At 44.7% G+C, this 21,780-nt stretch overlaps 1 protein-coding gene across 3 annotated transcripts in view; it reads right to left on the bottom strand.

Moving 5' to 3' along the window:
- The window catches only part of XPO4 (exportin 4), a 143,856-nt gene that overhangs the window by 59,032 nt on the left and 63,044 nt on the right, over window positions 1-21,780 (bottom strand). For all 3 annotated transcript variants that reach the window (XM_070409326.1, XM_070409328.1, XM_070409327.1), the window contains exon 7: window positions 3,787-3,899. In XM_070409326.1, the coding sequence (XP_070265427.1) occupies window positions 3,787-3,899 (113 nt within the window). The remainder of the gene's footprint in view (window positions 1-3,786; window positions 3,900-21,780) is intronic.

Here is a 21,780-nt window from a genome sequence, read left to right as displayed (position 1 = left end):
GGCAAACCAGGGCCTGCAGGCCTAGTCTAGCGTCCCGCCCATTTTGTATGGCTGTGGTTTTGACATTTTATATGGGGGAGGAAGGGGGAATAATCAAAGAATATTTTAAGAAATGTAAAAATTATAAAAATCCACATTTTTACAGAAGTTCATAACAGTTTTACTTGAACACTGCCACACTTGTCTGTTTGGGTGTTGTCTACAGCTACTTCTGTACGACAATCAAGCTGCCTCAGAGAACACATGTCTGCACAGTCTAATATTCACAAGGGCCTTTACAAAAAAAAGTTTGCCAATGCCTGGTCTAGAACAATGCAAATGTTTTTCAAAATATATTCTATATTTTAAGTTTTATATAGCAAATGTGTAAACTATACAAATTCCTATGCCCACATTGTCTAATTCATGTAGTTTTGAACACAACTCATTTGGAAGTTCCTTGTCTGAAAACTAACTGATTTTCTGTCATCATGCCCTTGCATCTAACATTAAACATGATATCCGGGGATGCATATCAATGGATGCAATGCAATGTAGGACAACAGTGGGTTTCTTCTCTGCCCAGAGAGCTAAATGGTTGCTTGTTCCTGGTCTAGTAGTGACAAATCAAAAGAAAGAATACCTTTAATGAAATAACTAATATTGACTATGTAGTAAAATAAAAATAAGAAACTGTCCTCAGAGCCTACCTGTACTGTTCTCTGAACTATGAGCCACATATAACCCATTGTAAACCAATATTCTTACATAATATAGTAGGTTCATGCCTTCTTCTAATTTCAGCATTACAAAGGAGCTCTACTATATCTGAATTACACTCTACACATTTAAAACTGAATTCATCGCCCAAATAGGAAAGAAGCAGAGGGATAAAGAAAAGCCAAGTCTAGCAGAAAATCCAGAGAAGTAAATAAACTATGAAGCAGGATAAGGATGAAGACAAGGAACAGAGAGAGCCAGTGAGTGAGGTGATGATTCCTATGGAACATGCTGACCCTGAGATGTCTGTGGGCCTTCCAAACACAAGCCTCCAGTAAGCACTAGGATTACAAGGCCCTGGACTCTGGAGCAGCTTGTGCTGAATATAGACCTGGGAGTCAGCAGTGTAGAAGTGGTGCCTGAGGTCCTATGTGGGGAAGGGGCAGCCTGAGGAAAGTGTATGCAGTCAGCAGAGTTCAGAACTGACATAGGAACACTACTATTTATGCGAAGAGCAGAGAAAGAAGAGACCCTAAACGAGATAAAAAAGAACCTGACAATAAGGTAGGAGGAAGAATTAATGAGATTGGTTTTTCCAACACCTTATGGAAGAGAGAAAAATTGAGAAGACTATAAACTTTGGAGGGGCAAATTAATACTTTAGGTTTAAAGTATTCCTAAATTCAGATAATCAACATACTTCAAGTCTTGATTCCATGCATAGTATATTTATGTTTATCTACTCAATAAAGAAATAGTGATATCTCATGGAAAACTGCTTTCAATTAGGTAATGAATCCTATAATAGAAAATAAATTTAACAAAAACTGAATGAAATTTTAAGATTTCAAATGTCATTTCGCTAACAAATAAAATGTAAGTTGCTTATAAACTGCTTAAATGAAAGTGAGAGGCCACAAACACAAAGATGTTGAAATAAAAAAGTGAGCCCTAGCTCGTTTTCTCAGTGGTTAGAGCATCAGCGCGCACACTGAAGGGTCTCAGGTTCATTCTGATCAAGGTAACATACCTCGGTTGCAGGCTTGATCCCCAGCCCTGGTTGGGAAGCGTACGGGAGGCACCCAATTGATGTCTCTCTCTCACATCGATATTTCTGTCTCTCTCTCTCTCTCTCTCTCTCTCTCTCTCTCTCTTCCCCTCCCTTCCACTCTCTCTAAAATTCAATGAAAAAAAATATCCTTGAATCAGGATCAACAATAACAAAAAACCACCACCACCACCACCACACACAAAAAAAACAATAACAAAATGAAAAAGGGTTAACTTTCAAATTCAAAAGTTATCTGCATGTGGTCTTTCACAGCTGACAGGAGCAGCTGTCTGGTTTGTGGAGACAGCTGTTCAGATTTAGAGTCACCATTTCCAGGCTACCAGCAAGTTTTCCACCTTTTCATTAACTGCTGGAGTGGGGTCTACTTTCAGCCAAATGAGCAACACAAGATCTGAACTTGGATCCATATCAAAACAATTTCTGCCAGATGAGAAAGGCAACAGAATTTTCAATTTAGTTACAATGGTCTCTGATACTGACAGTGTTTTTAGTTATTATTTCTGCTTTAAAGAAAAAAAGTAAAGCTAATGCTTAGTCTGAACCTTTCACAGAAAACACCTTAATTTATACACCCATGGATGAGTAACCTTATTCTTGAGATTCTTAAATATATACAATATTTTAAATAGTTCAACCAAAAAAGGGAAAATAGTTGTAACACTAGTACATAATATTTTTAAAACATGAAAAGGCAAGAAGTTATAATTAATGGTTGGAACTAAGCAAAAATCTTTTTTTTCTTTTTAACTGGTCTTTATTTGGGTCTTTACCCTCGTCCTTAGATCTGCCTAAATAATATGCTCATGCTATAAGAGCACTCAGCCTCCAAAACACACACACACACACACACACACACACACACACACACACATTTTCCCCCAGCTTCTGTTTTATTGTGGTTGTGGACAAACGTGGAATATGTTGCTTACTTCTTTATATTTAGCAAATAAGAAATAGCACCATTTAAAGTTATAGTTAAAATAAGTTCTATACAAAAACCCTAACTTCACTCACAACTGATAATTCGTACATAAAAAGTACACTACTCTAGAAGAGCAGTTCTCAAAATGTGCTCCAGGGATCTCTAAGGGTTCCTAGGACCCTGCCAGGTTGTCTTGAAGGACAAAACTGTTTTCCTACAGTACTACGATAATTGTCTTTTCCATCCTTACTGTCACACATGTATACAGTGGAGCTACCCTAAGGTTATATATGGTAATACTGCGACCAACTGAAAACAGAAGCAAATATAAGATCGGCTGTCTTGTATTAAACCTAACATTAGATACAGTTGCAAAAAAATGTACAATGCTACTCTTCTCACTAAACTTTTTTTTTTGTTTACAAAAGTACAGCTATTTGTTCATTAAAATATTATGTCATGGTTTGGTATTGCTATTTTAAAATGAATTAATAAATTATGTTTTAAAGTTTAGTTGAATTTTTAATATGGTAAATATTAACACGTTGCAAACGGATCACGAGAATTCTCGCTCCATATTACAAAGTGTTTTACAAAGTATCATACTTTAAAAAGATATTAGCTTGTAAGAACATGTAATAAATAACTTCAAAATGCAATGGGTATTTAATTTTAAAGCATGCCTTTAACATTTATGTAAAACGGTTTTTGTACTTGTTCAATAGAAACTTATCTGACCACTGGGTTAAGCTAGCAATAAAACTACTGGTCCACAACGTGCTAATAGTTACAACCCACATATACAAAAGCTCTTTGAATCCTTAATAATTTTTAAGAGTGTAAAGGAGTCCTGAAACCAAAAAGTTTGAGAACTTCAGTTCTAGGATATAAGCCCTTCATAATTCTATATACTTTTATAAAATATCAAGAACATTTCTATGTAATTTGTTTGAGTAGAAACATTGATTAGAAGCGAAGACTTTAGAGGACAAAAGCGATCTGTACATTTTTACCTAAAAAAACTACAGAATCATACACTCCTTTAGTGGCCCTTCTGTGACCTTTGCCACCGGAGAGGAAAGGTACAACTTACTGTAAAGAAAAGCTCCATGACTCTGCTGTCCAGAAGGGCCTCCCGCCAGGACTCCGTTGGCTTTAGCAGCACATTTTGTGAGGATTCAAACATGGCTATATAATGTCTGCCCAGTTATCTGGTGTCAAGGTCAACAACAATAACATTCTTACTTTGTCTAAAGTATAAATATACCCGAAATATAACAGGAGCCATCCAGAAAGAATGTAATGGAAACAGTTTAAGCCTCTTCACATATGCTACATAATTCATGCATGAAGCTTAGGAATAAAAGGCATTAAGTGCTGAAAAAAAGAATGCTAAAGGAATGTAAGATAACAGTGTCAGGAATACAGAAATTTTGATGACCACAGATCTTAACAGTGGTGACAGAAGGAAGAACACTAATGCAAAACAAATGCCAAAATATATACAAAAAGAGAGAAATCAATATACAAAATGTGAATCTCACATAGTCTACTTGGAAAAATACCATTTCCCCAAAAAGAAATATATTCAAGAACAAACATATATTGCATTAAAGAAGAAAAACTCCCACACCAGAGTAATCAAATACCAATTCCACACAAATAAATAATTGTATCACATAAAACACTATCAATGCTCATTTTAACACTTGGAGTGGGGGAAACGAGTTAAGTCGGCTCGCGTGAATTGCGCGTACTCCGCGGGAGCCGTCTTAACTCGGTTCATATAGATTTGCGGTGGAGTGCGGGAAACGTGTAAACTCGGGCCGATTGTAACTGCGTATTACCAAATATTTGTTTGTTTGCCGTTCACAAAGATACCTACCTGCGTATGCGAACCGTTTCATACCCATTGGGGTAATAGGTATCATAAAAATCCCTGATTTTGCGCGGGAAACCTAAATAATTGCCCGCGCCATCTTATATTTTGGCGGGAAATTCACCCCACACCGGAGTGTTAAAATCCCACAGACTAAAAATCAGTCTGTAGGTGTTCAGGTGCTCATATCAAACATACTTCTAAAACAATACTTTCTTTGCCATACATAAGTCACCACAATAAATTTACAAGACTTTGTGAATATAACTCTCTCAATGACACTGATATGATAACTGAAGTCTTTCAGAACTGGGGAAGACAGTAATTGCCTATCCCATAGCTCATCAAGTGTCCAGCTGAAATACACCCACTAGGCTACGTTCTCATCATAGCATGAGAAATTGCAACAACAGTTATCCAAAACTACAGCTTGTAAAACTTAGATGTAAGTTCAAAACTGCTGTACTTTATTAAACCCCAAATCATTTATAGAGAACATTAAAGGCTGTGTCAATGTTTTGGAAACCATTTTTTTTAAATATTACTGCTTAACCCCCTTTTTAAATCTCTAATGTTATTTTGTGTCTAAAGAGAAGGGGAACAGTTGATAGTTTGTTTCAGAAGAGAGTCAGATTGCTGGGTTTTGAAAAATCACTCCACTCAATGGATAAATAAAAGTAAGATTCAAATCAGGTCCATCTCAGTTTCTCACCTGCCCCCTTGTGGAGATGTAGGAAGAACCCAACACCAAAAAAAGGTAACTATTGGAACTCAATAAAGCCAGCCTGAATTTAAAAAGAAAAGAGAAATCAGCTAATGAATACTGTTTTGGGCCTTAGCTGGTTCAGCTCAGTAGATAGAATGTCAACCTGCGGACCAAAGGGTCCTGGGTTCAATTCTAGTCAAGGGCACATGCCTGGGTTGTGGGCTCGATCCCCAGTAGGGGGCATGCAGGAGGCAGCCAATCAATGATTCTCTCTCATCACTGATGTTTCTCTCTCTCCCTCTCCCTTCCTCTCTGAAATCAATAAAAATACCTATTTTTTAAAAAATACTGTTTTTGTTTTCAATGTGCTAATCTTTTCTAAAATGATCTCATGTTTTCACTAGACATCTAAGGCTGTTAACGATATCATCTTCACTCATAACACCCTGATTGAACACAAGATGTTTCTACCTGTGGTTTTGTTTTCCAGCTCAGAACCTGGAAGGGGTTTTCTCTGACACAAAGTCTGCATTCCATCAAGAAAGCTCATTTGTAAGGCACCTCACTCACAAAGAGTCATGCTGATTTTCTTTGAAGAACCAACACCCAACCCTATTATGAGCCATTAAAAATATCCTATATAATAAAGAGGTAATATGTAAATTGACCCTCACTCCATCATGCGGTCACAAGATGGCTGCGCCCACAGAAGAGGAAGGGTTCCCATAACACAAGATAGCTACACCCACAGCGGAGGCAGGGTTCCTGTAACAAACCGTAACGAGCCTTAACGAGTGATCAGCAGGGACCTGAGGCTTTGTGGTCCTGGGCCAGGGCAGGGGACCTGAGGCTGTGCCCCCCTCCCGGGAGGGCTTGAGAGGGGATCTCAGGCCACGCCCCACCACCAGGAGGGGCTTGACGGGGGACATGAGGCTGTGCCCCCCGAGGTCGTGCCCCCCCACTCGGCAGGGCTTGACAGGGGTGGGGCTAGCCAGGTCTGGATCTCGCTCAATGAGGGTGGGGCCAGCCGGGTCTGGGTCTTGCACAATTTCAAGGTGCACACGGGTGGGTGGGGACTTGACTCTGGGTCCTGCAGTGCGCTCCAGACTCTGACAGGAGGAAGATTTTCATATACATTTTACTAATTTTCCTTCATCTCTGACACTTCTACTATAGAGAAAGAGCAAATAGCAATCTTATCTAATAAAAGAGAAACATGCAAATTGACCGTGCCTCTGCTATACTCACGAGCCACGCCCACCAGCCAATCAGGAGCGAGTATGGAAATAAACCCAACCAAGATGGTGGCAGCCACGGAGCTGGAGCGAACAGGCTTGGGTTGCCCCTGGCAATGGAGGAAGCCAAGCTTCCCGCCTGCCCTGGCCGGCTGTGGGCTCCGCTCAAGGCTACAAAGTTTCAATTATAGAAGATAAATAAATCCCAGATACCGCTTCCAGCCGCTGTGGCCTCCACTCAAGGAGGGTCTGGGAGCCTGGGTTGCCCGGGGCTGTGGCCAGCCAGCAAACAGCCATCAGCCCCTCACCCAGGCTGGCCAGGCACCCCAGTGGGGAGCCCCACCATGAAGGGGGTGTGGCCAGCCTGAAAACAGCCCTCAGCCCCTAACCCAGGCTGGCCACTCCCCCCATCGGGGACCCTCACCCTGAAGGGGCTGTGGGCAGCCTGAAAATGGCCCTCAGCCCCTGACTCAGGCTGGCCACACCCCCATGGGGTAAGGGTCCCCACTGGGGGGCTTGGCCAGCCTGCAAGCAGCCATCAACCCCTCACCCAGGCTGGCCAGGTACACCAGTGGCCAACATGAAAACAGCCCTCAGGCCCTCACCCAGGCTGGCCACACACTCCCAGCGGGGACCCTTAGCCCATGGGGGCGTGACCAGTCTACAAACCACCACAGGCCCCTCGCCCAGGCAGCCCCATGCCCCAAGGGAACCCCACCCTGATCCGGGACACCCTTCAGGGCAAATCAGCCGGCCCCCACCTGTGTACCAGGCCTCTATCTATACTAATAAAAGGGTAATATGCTAATTAGACTGGGAGACCTTCCAGGAGACCTTCCGGATGTTCTTCTGGACAAAGTCATGGTGGCAGGGCTGAGGTAGAGGTGGTTAGAGGCCAAGAGGGGAGGGGAGTTGTGGGTGATCAGGCTGGTGAGAGGCAGGGCCGTTGGGGGTAAGCAGACCAGCAGGGGGGCCAGTTGGGGGCAAGCAGGCCATCAGTGGGGGTCAGTTGGAGGTGATCAGGACAGCGGGGGGAGGGGGGATCAGTTTGGAGTGAGCAGGCCAGCAAGGGGGCAGTTGGGGGCGAGCAGGCCAGTGGGGAGGGAAAGTGGGGGCGAGCAGGCCAGCAGGGGGGCAGTTGGGGGTGATCAGTCTGGCGGGGGGGTGCACTTGGGGGCAAGCAGGCCGGCAGCGGGGGGCAGTTGGGGGCAAGCAGGCTGGGAAGCAGAGTGGTTAGGGGCAATCAGGCAGGCAGGCAGGTAGGTGAGCGGTTAGGAGCCAGCAGTCCAGATTGCGAGAGGGATGTCTGACTGCCGGTTTAGGCCCGATCCCTGTAAACCAGCAGTAGGACATCCTTCGAGGGGTCCCAGATTGGAGAGGGTGCAGGCCGGGCTGAGGAACACCCCCTCCCCCATGCACGAATTTTGTGCACCGGGTCACTAGTATTAAAAATATTTCCTCTAATTAATTCCCTTTTAATGTGCACAAATTTTGTGTACCGGGCCACTAGTGTTCTCATAATAAAAATGCACAGCCCTAGCTGGTTTGGCTAAGTGGATAGAGCATCGGCCTGCAGACTAAAAGGTCCCGGGTTTGATTCTGGTCAAGGGCATATGCCCGGGTTGCAGGCTCCATCCCCAGTAGGGGGTGTGCAGGAGGCAGCCGATCAATGATTCTCTCTCATCACTGGTGTTTCTATCTATCCCTCCCCCTTCCTCTCTGAAATCTATAAAAAATATTTTTATAAATAAATAATAAAAATGCACATATTCTAGTCTGTATAAGATACACCCAATATAACTTAATTACAAATAATATCTCTGTACTAAAAAATAAAAAATTATCCCCAAAAGCATTTTAATAAAAATTTAAACATGAAAACACATGAAAGAACAGTATTATAATGAATGGAACAAAAATTTTAAGAACAATACAATTCCAACAAGAAATGTGTTTTAGTTAGCAGATTGTGCAGGGAAACTGTTGAAGTTGCCTCTGAACAGGAGACTAAGAGAACTCTTCTGTGTTACCTGAAAGATTACCATGAATGTTCAGGTATTACTTTTCAATTTTAAAACTATTTCAAAGTATATTACAATGTGAACAGAACACTTAAAGACAGCCAAAGAATTAGCATAACAATACCACTACTCCCCCAGGTGATTCTTAATGTAGAATATTATTAAATAAAACAAAAAGACTACCACTAAAATGCAGAAATCTAGGACTTCCTTTTTTTGGGGGGTGAGGGGGGTTGTCAAATGATCTTTAATAGAAATAATTTCCTTTGTAGTTCTTAACTAGCTGGGCACTCCATTGCACCACTGTTTAAGTCATCTATAATGTCATGAGGATGGCAGCCATCAACACTGCAGTCCCCAGGATCTCTCTAAAGGATCCAGAAAGTTCTCTAACTAAAGATCAGTGCTGCATTGGTTGGACAATGTTGACAATATCATCAGAAGTGGTATTTTCACTGTGTTTAATGTTTTTTCACTTCTTTCTGCTCTTTGTGGTTCTTTGATGATCAGGCAGAGGCAGAAATACTACCTCAATCTGGGCCTGTCTGTTCTGAATAGTCAGTTTCACTGTAATCTCCAGACCCTTCCAATCACCAGTTGCTTTGGCGATGTCATCACCAACCAGGGGCTGATGTTGGGGGTGAGGGCAGATGTGGCACCAACTTCCCCACCAGTGCAACTCAGATATATAGTGATCTCCTTGGAGTCAAACTTCAGCAGGATGGTGGAGGCAACTGGTGTCGGATGAATCCAGATATGGGACGACTGGAGAAAGTTGCACCTAAGCCTCCTCTGAGCCAAAAACCAAAAGCTAGTGCTTCTATTCTTAAGAAAATGTTTTTAATGATTTAAAGTGTGAATACAGCAATAGTTTCTTTTAAAAACAACAGTTTTAAATAAAATAGTTTCCTTTTCAAATCTTTCAGAAGTTTTAGTTTATAGTACTACTTTGACATGTCATAATATCTGGACATTATATGGCTGTATCTTTTTTTATGCCACCACTGAGTCTGACTGACGTGGCTCAGTGGCTGAGTGTGGACCTATGAACCAGGAGGTCATGGTTTGATTCCCAGTGGGGCACATGCCCTGGTTTCAGGCTCAGTCCCCAATGTGAGGCGGACAGGAGGCAGCCGATCAACGACTCTCTCTTATCATTGATGTTTCCATCTCTCTCTCTCTCTGAAATCAATAAAAATACATTTTTTAAAAAATGTCATCAGTGAAAGAGAAGTCTAAGTTAAGTGATTATTTAGTAAATTAATCATTTATTATAAACATTATATGCTTGTCAGATTTTAGGAAAGATATGAGTCACAACAGATTGATACTAGTTAAATAGCTATCTTTTACCAAAATTTAAATCAGATTTTTAAATCAAGAATTTTCTTGCACATTTTCTAAAATGAACAATGAACTCAGATAATTTACATGTTATAACAGAATAATTTATTTATAACCAAATAAATGAAATTCTACTAGTGAGAAGCAATACAGAGCTACTTTCAACCTTTTAATAATCCTATGCATTTTTAAAAATTTGTCATCAACATCTAAAATTACTTCACCTTCCCATGTTTCACCAAATTCAAGACTCAGGAGTTATAATACAATGATTTTCTTTCACTATATCAAATCCAAGCCACAACGATCCTATCTACCTCTGAAGTTTTCCATTTAGGAAAACTCACCATCTTCTGAGAAGCCAAAGACACATAAAATGCTCTATAGTTGCATAAACCAAGACAAACAAAACCAGGCTGAGAGCCAGGACAGAGCTTAATAGCATACTGCTACTGACTGTCACTGGAAAAATCATACTAAGTCTTCTGTCTTGGACAACAAACCATATTATCACAAGTATATGCCTCTTAGCAAGAGGAGGAAAAGCCATCTTTGGAAATATATGTGTTCTTACATATGCAATGGGTTCTTGTTCACTTACTAACACCTTCAGTAAGGGTATCATGTGTACTGGTGACTGATAATAAAAAGACAATTAAATGAGTCATATAAAAATCTACAAACTGTTCTGAAGCAAATATGAAGTCTGAAAATTTCCACTGCCTATTCTTACTTCACAATACAGGCTTGTAACAACAATGGACTTTTTACCAAAGTAATAAATAATTTCTCCGTCCTCCCATATTCTTTTTATCCTACCTCATTAGTAAAAACAAAGTTTCAGAAGTATAGTATTTCTTCTTAACAACAAAAATTGCTATTTCTCTTCTGGCATAACACAAAAGCCATGAGCCTGTCTTACACATATACTTAATGCAAGTAACCAGAAGTCCTTTGAAATAAAGGAGAGCTGACCTCACCGGGATGTTTTCCCAAACCTTACCTCCAAATAGTAATGCTGACTTTACTGGAAATCCTAGTGTAGGTGAAGACCTCTATATCCCACTACTATTTTATGATCCAGTTAGCTTTCCCCAAGAGATTGAGTTAAAAAAAATATTTTTTTATCAAAACCAAATCAGATCCACAAAAATAGAATACCAATAAAAGGCAGTGTAACCCAACTAAAAATAGAAACGTCACTGAAGCCAACATACCAAACATACCTGCCAAACATTCTTATTACAAAACGATATTGTCATTTATGATTAGCATTGCCAAAACCCTTAAGCATTTATGGACACCAGATGAACCACTAGCTAAAGAATATTAGCAGCATAAACAGATAGCCAAGAACTGAGATAATACTTCTGAAACACCTCACCTCAATAATTAAATAACAGATACTATTGTTAAGCATCTATTACTATGTCCTAGACCAGCCGTGGGCAAACTACGGCCCGCGGGCCGGATCCGGCCCATTTGAAATTAATAAAACTAAAAAAAAAAAAGACCGTATCCTTTTATGTAATGATGTTTACTTTGAATTTATATTAGCTCACACAAACACTCCATCCATGCTTTTGTTCCGGCCCTCCGGTCCAGTTTAAGAACCCATTGTGGCCCTCGAGTCAAAAAGTTTGCCCACCCCTGTCCTAGACACTATGCAAGGTGCTAACAATATTGTGAACAAAGCATGACCTGTGCTTTTGTGAGCTCCCAAACCAGTGAGTCAATAGATATTATTCAAGTCAGCTAAGAAATGAAAATTTACACCTGAGATGTGAGGCAAGTAGAAGTAAAGCAAATGTAACACATATGAGAAGCCACAGCATAAGAAATCTGACCTGGTCTATGGTACACAACTAGGGCTCAATTAGGAGGTGACTAGGCAAAGAAGGGTACAAGGCATCCAGGCAGAGACATTCCATGTGGGAAGGCACGAGGGCAGAAGGAGACAGGGCCTTTGATTGCAGTTCTAACTAAGAGAGCGTGGAAGAGAGCTTCGAGAGGGAGGCAGAGATCGACTACTCAGGCTCTCAGAGGCCATTTTTAAATGTGGATGATGGACGACAGAGGGTCAGTCATAGAACAAGGACACTCTCTTTGGACAGCAATGACCTAAAACAGAATAAAAACAGGTGGATTTAATCTCAGTCTCATTTGAGAGAGTAAGACAAGCCACAATGGCTGAGGAATTAGATCACTGAGCCAGGGTGATTTTAACATCCACCAAATCCCAGGAGCTATAGACTTTATACCACACCCAAGCCTAAAGGGGAGGATACTTTCAATCACCTTCTACATATATAAAACCAACATATAATAATCCTTTTAAAAAAGAGTTTGCAGATGATATCATGTATATAAGAAACTTTTTAAATCCACTAAAAGTGCCCAGCCGGCATGGCTCAGTAGTTGAAACAAGAGATGGTGGGTTCGATTCCCGGTCAGGGCACATGCCTGGATTGCAGGCTCAATACCCAGTGGGAGTGCATGCAGGAGGCAGCCGATTGAAGATGTGGCTCTCTCATCGACGTTTCTATCTCTCTATCCCTCTCCCTTCCTCTCTAAAAATAAATAAAAACACATTTAAAATAAATAATAAATAAATAAATCCACTAAAAGTATTTGAGCTAATAAACAAGTTTAGCAAGGTTTCATAGTACAAGATCAACATTAAATAATTCTATTTCTATACACTAGTAAAGAACAATATAAAAATAACACAAGTTAATTCTATTTAAAATTAAATTAAAAAGAATAAAATACTCAGGAATACATTCAACAAAAGAAATCCAAAACTTTTACTCTAAAAACTATAGTGGCTCAGCTGGTATGGGTTAGTGGTTAAAATACTTTAAATTTTTTATTTTTGATACTATTACATATATCTCCCATTTCCTCCCCTTTTCCCCCCTCCTCCCAACGCCCACCCCACCCCTACGTCAGTATATAAGTTCTTTGGTTTACCTCTTAATGTGCCCCACAACCCCACATCGAGTTATGTCAGTCTGTTCCATGCCACTGATTTAGAGAGAGTGGAAGGGAGGGGGAGGCATGGGGAAAGAGAAGCATTGATGTGAGAGACACATAGATTGGTTGCCTCCCACACTCACCCCAAATGGGACAGGGATCAAACCTGCAACCCAGGTATGTGCCCTTGACCATGAATAGAATCCAAAACTCTTTAATGCGTGGGGCGCCGCTCTAACCCCTGAGACACGACAACCAGGGTGACATGACAGTCTTTTCAACAAATGGTGCTGGAACAACTGGACATCCACATGTAAAAAAAAGATTATCTAGACCAGGAGTCGCCAACCTTTTGGACCTTGCGGACCACCAGTTGGAGACTGCTGCTCCAAACGTTTCCTTAACACATTGTTTGCGGGTAGTTTTTATCGCGCACTAACAGGTGGAGCGGGCCATTTTTGCTAATTTTTTGCAACGTAAAACATATAAATACGTTTCCCGCATACAATGTGTTAAACAAAACTTATATTCCTAGAAGATAATAGAAAGGAAAAACTAGGTGCGGAAGGTTTGGCAATGACTTTAATATATAATATAAAAGATGTGATCCATGAAAAAACTGACAATCTGAACTTGGTTAAAATTAAAAACTTTTGCACTGTAAAAGACAATGTAAGGAGAAAATATTTGCAGAATCCTATCTAATAAAAGAGAAACATGGTAATTAGTCATACGACTGCTACCCTTCCCATTGGCTAATAAGCAAGATATGCAAATTATTGCCAGCCAAGATGGCGGCTAATCTGCATATGTCGGCTCCAAGCCATGGACTGAGGCTTTAGGCCTGGGTAAGGGAGGAGCCAGCCAGCGATTGTTGATGACGGCAGAGGCGGGGAACCAGGGCGGAGCCAGCCAGCGTTCAGCTGAGGCGGGAGCTGGGGGTCCCTGGTCCAGGCCTAAAGCCTCAGCCAGAGGCTTTAGGCCTGGGCCAGGGAGGAACCAGCCAGCGATCGGTGGCGGCGGCGATGGGGAGCTGGGGGTGCCCTGGCCCAGGCCTAAAACCTCAGCCTGAGGCTTAAGGCCTAGGTCGGGGAGGAGCCAGCCAGCGATCGTTGATGGCTGCAGTGGCAGGGAGCTGGGGGTGCCCCGGCCCAGGCCTAACGCCTTGACCAGAGGCGTTAGGCCTGGGCCGGGGAGGACCCAGCCAGCGATTGTTGATGGCGGCAGAGGCGGGCAACCAGGGCGGAGCCAGCCAGCAATTGTAGACGGCGGCGGTGGCAGTGGCAGCGGGGAACTGGGGGTGCCCTGGCCCAGGCCTAAAACCTCGGCCTGAGGCTTTAGGCCTGGGTCAGGGAGGAACCAGCCAGCGATCATTGATGGCGACAGCAGGGGGAACCGGGGCGGAGCCAGGCAGCGAAGCGATCCCTGGTGGGGCAGCGGCAGGGAGCTGGGGGTGCCCCGGCCCAGGCCTAACGCCTAGGCTAGAGGCTTTAGGCCTGGGCCAGGGAGGAGCCAGCCAACGATTGTTGATGGCGGCGGAGGCGGGCAACCAGGGCGGAGCCAGCCAGCGATCGTTGATGGCAGTGGCGGGGAGCTGCGGGTGCCCTGGCCCAGGCCTAAAACCTCGGCCTGAGGCTTTAGGCCTGGGTCAGGGAGGAACCAGCCAGCGATCATTGATGGCTGCAGTGGCGGGGAGCTGGGGATGCCCCGGCCCAGGCCTAACACCTTGGCCAGAGGCTTTAGGCTTGGGCCGGGGAGGAGCCAGCCAGTGATCCTTGATGGTGGTGGCAGCCAGAACCGGGGCGCAGCCAGCCAGCGATCCTTGATGGCCATGGCGGCTGGGACCTGGGGGTGCCCTGGCCCAGGGCTAATGACTCGCCAGAGGCGTTAGGCCTGGACAGGGGCCAAACCAGCAATTGGTGTGAACTACAGAGGAAACACCTTTTCTGACTGCTGATTGGTTAAGCTCCCTGTATGCCACTGGTAATATTCTTAGTAACTTGGGTAATAAGAGTTCAAGAAGTGATCTAGGGTTTTTTTTACCACACTCCTGAAGAAAAAAAGGAAGGTCTACTGCTGGAGGGTTAAGAAATGTCATATCCTGTCCTAGCCGGTTTGGCTCAGTGGATAATGCCTCGGCCTGCCCAACGCAGATTCTGGGTTCAATTCTGACCAAGGGCATGTACCTAGGTTGCAGGTTCCTCCCTGGCCTGGGCCCAGGTCAGGGCTCATGCAGGAGGCAACCAATCAAAGTGTTCCTCTCACTTTGATGTTTCTCTCTGTCTTTCCCTTTCTCTTCCACATTCTCTAAAAATCAATGGAAACATATCCCCAGGTGAGGATAAAGAAAGAAAAAAATGTCATATCCTATGAAAGACACTTCTTGAAAATGCCTAAAGAAAGTTGTCGTTTTTTCATGGTAAAGGGACTGGAGTCCGTGTTGATGAAAACACCTTGGTGGCTGCGGTGACTGGCAGTGGCTGCAACAGTGCGGTGATGGGGCTGGTGCCTTCCCCTGATCAGCCCGGTCGACTCCCACAAAGGGAGGCCAGACTGTGGCTTAGGCCCACTCCCCAAGGGGAGCAGGGAGCAGGTAGTAGGACATCCCCTAGGGCTCCCAGTATGTGATAGGGGGCAAGCTGGGCTGAGGGAACCCCCAACCCAGTGCACAAATTTTTGTGCACCGGGCCCCTAGTATATATATAAAACTCTAATATGCAAATAGACCGGACGGCAGAACAACGGGTTGCTATGATGTGCGCTGACCACCTGGGGACGCGTGCGGAACATGGCAGGCGTAGGCAGCAGGCAGCAGAGCACGGAACATGGCAGGCATCGGCCACAGCGGGATGGTGGAGCAGGTGAGTCGGGGCACAAGACCAAGGTGGGGTGCCAGTCACTGTCATCGGGGTGAGCCTCTGGTGGTTACTGAAAATTCTTTGCTCCTGTGCACAATGGTCCCGTCGGGCGCTTGCACCTGCTGCCAGTGCTGAGGCCAGCCCCGCTCACACCCACTGCCGGCGCCGGCCTCATTCACACCTGCAGCCAGCACCAAAGCTGCGACTTGCACCTGCTGCCAGCGCCCGGCACCAGTCCCAATCACTCAGCACCATCAGCAGGTGTGAGCAGCAGTTGCCAGCCCCAGTCGCCCCTGAGGGCTTCTCTACCTCCACCTGCTCCTGAGGGACGATCAGGGCAGCAGCTGCCGCTCACACCTGCTGATAGCACCGGCCCCATTTACACCCGCTGCTGGCGCTAGCCCCAATCGCTCTGTACTGTCAGCCGGTGAGAGAGGGACCGGCACAGTCAGCACATGGGAGTGACAACTGGTCACTATGATGCACACTGACCAACAGGGGCTCCCAGACTGCGAGAGGGTGCAGGCTGGGCTGAGAGGACCCCCCCCCCCCCCCGGGAACAAATTTCACGCACTGGGCCTCTAGTATCCTTACTAATAAAAGCCTAAGTGGTCGTCATGCTGTGATACCCTTAAGCCTTCACAAAATGGCTACGTGCACAGGTGGGCAGGGCTGGGCTTGACGCTGCGTCCGAGGCACAGAGCCTGCCTGGGAGTTCCACCTCCGCAAGGCGAGGCCTGCCTGGGGGTCTGGCGAGGGCTGCCTAGGGATGCCCTGGCTCTGCGTGGCAAGGCCTGCCTGGGGGTCCAGCCTCCCAGCTCCGGCCTACCTCTTTGGGGCAATCCATCAAGGAGCCCTGGATGGGTGGGCGGGGCCTACCTCTTTGGTGCGATCAATCACGGGGCTCTCACACTATGACAGGGCACAGGTCAGGCTGGGGGACACCCAAACCACCCGAGTGCATGAATTTCATGCACTGGGCCTCTAGTATATAATAAAAGCCCAGCTACCGTTATGGCAGAACGACCAGTCACTATGATGCACACTGACCACCAGGGGTAGACGCTCAATGCAGGAGCTACCCCTGGTGGTCAGTGTGCTCCCACAGCAGAACACTGCTCAACCAGAAGCCGGGCTCATGGCTGGTGAGCGCAGCGGTGGTGGCGGGAGCCTCTCCCACCTCCGTGGCAGTGCTAAGGAGCGAGCAGGCGGGCAGTTAGGAGCGATGGGTCCCGGATTGCAATCGGGCCTAAACTGTCAGTTGGACATCCCCCAAGGGGTCCCGGATTATGAAAGGGTACAGGCCCAGCTGAGGGACCCCCCCCTCCGGGCCAGAATTTTGTGCATTGGGCCTCTAGTATTTCTAATAAAAGACTTATTCAAAATCCTATATAATAAAAGGCTAATATGCAAACTGTCCCCTCGGGAGTTCAACCGGGAGTTTGTTCGCTTGCTATGATGTGTGCTAACCACCAGGGGGCGGTGTGGAACATGCTGGGTGACCAGCGGTGGTGGCGGGGCACTGAGGGAGTGAGGGAAAAGGAAGTGGGGAGGCCGGGAGGCAGAGAACCTGATTGGCCCTGATCGCTGGCCAGGCCTAGGGACCCTACCCATGCACGAATTTTGTACACCAGACCTCTAGTATAAAAAGAACTCTTAAAATTCAACAATAAGGAAAAAAAACAGCCTGATTTAAAAAGGGGCCAAAGACATTAACAGACACCTCACCAAAGATAAAAAGAAAATACACAGATGCAAATAAGCACATGGAAAGATGCTCCTCACCATATGTCATAATGAAAATGTAAATTAAAGTAAGATACCACTACACAACTATTAGAATGCCCAAAATTCAGAACACTGACAACACCAAGTGCCAGTGAGGATGTAGAGCAACAGGAACTCCATCCATTGTTGGTGGATTCCCACAACGATGCAGCCACTTTGAAAAAATTTGGTGTTTTACTATAAAACTAAATATGCTTTACCAGCAACTGTGCTCCTTGGTATTCACTGACCAAAAGTGGGGGAAAATTTATCTCCACAGGATGGTTCTCCATAATGGCCAAAATTTAGAAGCAATCAAGATGTCCTTCCCTGCCAAGTGGGCATGGCTCAGTGGTTGAGTGTTGGCCTATGAACCAGGAGGTCAAGGATCAATTCCCAGTCAGGGCACATGCCTGGGTTGCAGGCTCAATCCCCAGTGCAGGAGGCAACCGATCAATGATTCTCTCTCATCATTGATGTTTCAATCTCTCGCTCCCTTTGAAATAAAATTTAAAATTATACATTTTTTTAAAAAAAGATGTCCTTCCGTAGGTGAATGGGTAAGTAACTGTCATCCAAACAATGGAATCTTATTCAGTGACATAAAGCCCTGAAGAGAGATGGAGAAACTTTAAATGCATATTACAAAGTGAAAGAAAGCCAATCTGAAAGACTACATACTGTCTGATTCCAACTAAATAACATTTAGGAAAAGACAGAACTATGGAAACAATATAAAGATCAGTAGTTGCCATGGGTCTGGGGGGAGGAAAACTTGGCAGACATTTCCTTAACCAAGAGATCAACGTGGATGCTTCCGCAACAGAACAATCTGACACCATGTGCCTCCTGACACAAAGTAATGAAAAGGACACAATGTCATAACTGTGGTATAGTCCTACAAAAAGTGAGCAATCTGAATCTAATCACAAGGAAACATCACATAACCTCAACGGACAGACATTTTTTTAAATAACTGTCCTCTTCACTTGTACTCTTCAAATATGTCATATTCATGAAAGACAAAGAAAAGGTGCGAAACTTACACATCAAAGATAACTTAGGAAAACTAAATAAAATGTACTAAAAATAGCTATAAAGGATATTAATGATACAACTGACAAAATTTAAATTTGGACTGTAGATCCAATAATATTGTATTGACATTTAATTTCTTGATTTTGAAAACTATAATATCGTTTGTAAGACATTCTATAAGAACCAAAGATCTCAAAAATTTTTTAATATAATTTTTATTGTTGGTAGTATTACAGATATCTCCCATTCCCCCACCCTTTAGCCCCCTCCTCCCAGCCCCTAACTACCCCCCTGGTCTTTACTACCCTATTTTCCATGTCTATGGGCTATACATCCTATCTAATAAAAGAGAAACATGGTAATTAGCGTACGACCGCTACCCTTTTCATTGGCTAATCAGGGCGATATGCAAATTAACTGCCAACTAAGATGGTGGTTAACCGCCAACAAAGATGGCAGTTAATTTGCATATGTAGGCACAATGCAGGGAGGCGAAAGGGAAAGCAGGAAGAAGCCCGCTGCCACTGACAGTGATTGGAAACCCAGGGGGGACCTAAGAGCCCTGCCCCCCAGCCATGATCGGAGAATCAGGCGCCTTTGCCGCCCTGGCCAGTGATAGCGGGAAGTAGGGGTGGAGCCAGCAATGGGAGCTGGGCACGGGCGAAGCTGGCAGTCCCGGGAGCTAGGGGTCCCTTGCCCGGGCCTAAAGCGGAGCCCGCGATCGCGGCGCTGCTGCAGCCGCGGGTCCCCGCCGCTGCCCAGGCCGGACGCCTCGGCCAGCCTCACGCAGGGCCCTGCCAAGGGTGTCTCTATGCCACACCCCATGCTTTGCTCTGCTTCTCCAGCAGGGTGGCCAAGGCCACAGGAGCCCTGAACCTCCCGGTCCTGGGACCTTCCAGATCTCTGCTTCTTCTGTGGGATGGGACCAAAGCCCTCTGGTTTAGTACACATAGGCTAGGCTCTCTCCAAAGAGCTTAAAGCAAACAAGGAAACCAAGAGATATTCAGTGTCCAGCCCTAGATGTCTTAGCCTGAGTTTTGGCTTCCACAGACCTATCCCTCTCCACCCACCTCTCAAGAGGTTAGAGCACCAAAGGTGAGGAGAGTAAGGAAGACATGAGGACCCCAAGCCTGGGCCCTGGTGATGATGAGAAAGCTGAGACACAACCACCTTAGACACCTGCCCTCAGCTCCATGGAGATATTCACAAGGAAGATTTCTACTAGCCTCTAACCTTCCAACAAGAGGATCAAGGCTGGGCTGAGGGACACCCTCCTCCCATGCACGAATTTCGTGCACCGGGCCACTAGTATAAGTGAAAAAGCTCTTTGGTTTATCTCTTCTTCTTCTCCCTACCTCACATTGAGGTATGTCAGTCTGTTCCACAACTCAACACACCCACAAATGACACACTCAAGGGTCTCATTTTGTTGGTCAACTCATTTTGTTCATTACATTGCACAAATAAGTGAGATCATGTGATAAATGTCCCACAGCTTTTTTATCCATACATCTACTGATGGGCAAATGCTATTGTAAATTGTGCTGCTATGAACATAGGGGTGCATATATTCTTGATCACATATAAACCTACAGAAAGTGTTCAGAGGTAAATGGGTATAATATCTGCAACTGATCTCAAATGGCTCAGGAAGAAAAACTACTTTAAATATACGTGTGTGTGTGTGTGTGTGTGTGTGTAGGGCAAAGAAAAATAAATTGACAAAATGTTAATATTGGTGAACCTTGGTAAAGGGCATATGGCAATTCTTTATTTTTTTAAGATAAAGCCTTTTAACATATATGTTTTATTGATTTCAGACAGGAAGGGAGAGGAAACCAGATAGAAACATCAATGATGAAAGAGAATCATTGATCATCTGCCTCCTGCACGCCCCCTACTGGGAATCGAGCCTGCAACCTGGACAGCCTCATTTAACATACCGTTCTACATGACCAAATATACTTTATACAAAATACACAACATTATTTTACAAGGTCTACTTGCTATTCCTCAGTCTATCCTAAAAGACAAACCATTTTGTTTAAAAAGCCATCAATTCAACAAAGGGCAAAAGTGGTTTAAAGTGGTTCATATGAAAAATAATACAATAAATTAATAAATAATAATACAAGAACAAACAGTTTTGGTGAACCAAGATGGCACTGTAGGTAAAAGCCAGTAACTCGGCGACTCCCAAAACCAAATCAAAATTACAACTGAAATACAGAACAACCATCAGTCAGAACCACCTGAAATCTGAGAAGTAAAGATGAAAGCACATTGCCCTAACTGGTTTGGCTCAGTGGATAGAGTGTCAGCCTGCAGACCGAAGGGTCCCAGGTTAGATTCCAGTCAAGGGCATGTACCTTGGTTGCGGGCACATCCCCAGTAGGGGGTGTGCAGGAGGCAGCTGATCGATGTTTCTCAATCATCGATGTTTCTAACTCTCTAGTCCTCTCCCTTCCTCTCTGTAGAAAATAAAATATATTAAAAAAAAAAAAAAGATGAAAGCACATAGAAACTGGAAGAAAGGGGAGCAGAATGGCCTGGTTGGACACCAACATGTGGCACAGCAGAGGCCTCCTGTGAGAGGCAAGGGGTCCCATGCGCACAGCAGCCCCCAGCCCAGGGTTCCAGAGCTAAGAAGGAAGTCCTCATAACTTCTGGAAGTAAAAACCAGGGGGAATTGTGGCTGAATGACACAGAGGCTGCTGGAGTCCCAAACAGTTCCTCTTAAAGGACCAGCGCACAAACTTATACTGTCCGGCTCCCTCTGAGCTCCAGTGCTGGATGGATGCATTGAGGGAACCAGGGACCAATGGGGAGGAACTGGATTGCCTGGTATCAGGGCAGGAACTCGGAGGTGACCTGGGTGCTCTCCACAGTCATTGTTCCTATGCTAGGACCACCACTGTCGCACAGCTGACTGGCAGCAATATCTCAGTTTCCATCAGTGTAGATTCACACTGTTCACCCTAGTGATTCCCTGAGACTTGATCCCATCAAATTTGCAGCTCCACCTAAGCTGTTTGTAGCTGTTCTTCCATATGAATAGCCTGTCCTGGCTCAGGTTTGACTTTAGTAAAATCTCTTAAACAAGCAATAGCTGGAGTCAGCATGCTCCACACCTATCAATAAAAGGCCCAAGACCAGGCACTAGCACTAGCCTGCCTTGATTCACTGCTGGGCCTCACCTGGGCACTTCTAGCCCAGTACAAGTAGCAGCTATCTGCAGATCTCTCTGTAACTCCTGCCAGGTG

Source organism: Myotis yumanensis, unplaced genomic scaffold (genome assembly GCF_028538775.1).
Source record: "Myotis yumanensis isolate MYYU_CA2020_CCGP unplaced genomic scaffold, mMyoYum1.0.hap1 SCAF_3, whole genome shotgun sequence".
Taxonomy (NCBI): Eukaryota; Metazoa; Chordata; class Mammalia; order Chiroptera; family Vespertilionidae; genus Myotis; species Myotis yumanensis.
Note: the sequence above shows the minus strand (reverse complement) of the source record. Positions and strands in the feature narration are given on the sequence as shown.